The 400-nt window shown below is 40.5% G+C and overlaps 1 protein-coding gene across 1 annotated transcript in view; it reads left to right on the top strand.

The window, feature by feature from the left end:
* Positions 1-131: 131 nt before the first annotated feature.
* Positions 132-400, top strand: part of LOC103524087 (NADH dehydrogenase [ubiquinone] iron-sulfur protein 3, mitochondrial-like) — a gene marked incomplete at both ends in the record, with an annotated part of 10,069 nt that continues 9,800 nt past the window's right edge. Inside the window, one exon of the mRNA XM_008489092.1 lies at positions 132-362. Within this exon, the coding sequence (XP_008487314.1) occupies positions 132-362 (231 nt within the window). The remainder of the gene's footprint in view (positions 363-400) is intronic.

The raw sequence follows: 400 nt of genomic DNA, 5'->3' as shown, positions 1-400 counted from the left end.
AATTTCTGGACCAAAAAAAAAAAAAAAAAAAAATCCCTGGATTCTTATCTTGACTTCACATCTATGTACGAAGAGGTGACATAGGTATCATTATAGGAGTGTAAAATAATTATTATCTCTTGCTTTTCCAGCCACCATCAGAAAGCCAATAGATGAGGTTGCCCGCTCTCATTTAGTAGACTTTGGAAAGTACTGTGCTGAAATACTCCCCAAGTACATTGAGAAAGTTCAAATCACTAGCGGTGATGAGCTGGAGTTGCTTATCATTCCCGAAGGAGTTGTACCTGTGTTGCAGTTCCTGAAAGATCACCACACAGCTCAGTTTGTCAACCTGGTTGACATTGCTGGCATGGATGTGCCCAGTAGACCCAATCGGTTTGAGGTGAGGAACCTATTTTTT

This window comes from Diaphorina citri, unplaced genomic scaffold (assembly GCF_000475195.1).
Source record: "Diaphorina citri unplaced genomic scaffold, Diaci psyllid genome assembly version 1.1 scaffold95641, whole genome shotgun sequence".
Lineage (NCBI taxonomy): Eukaryota > Metazoa > Arthropoda > Insecta > Hemiptera > Psyllidae > Diaphorina > Diaphorina citri.
The sequence above is the reverse complement of the archived record's forward strand: the minus strand, read 5'-3'. Positions and strand labels throughout refer to the sequence as shown.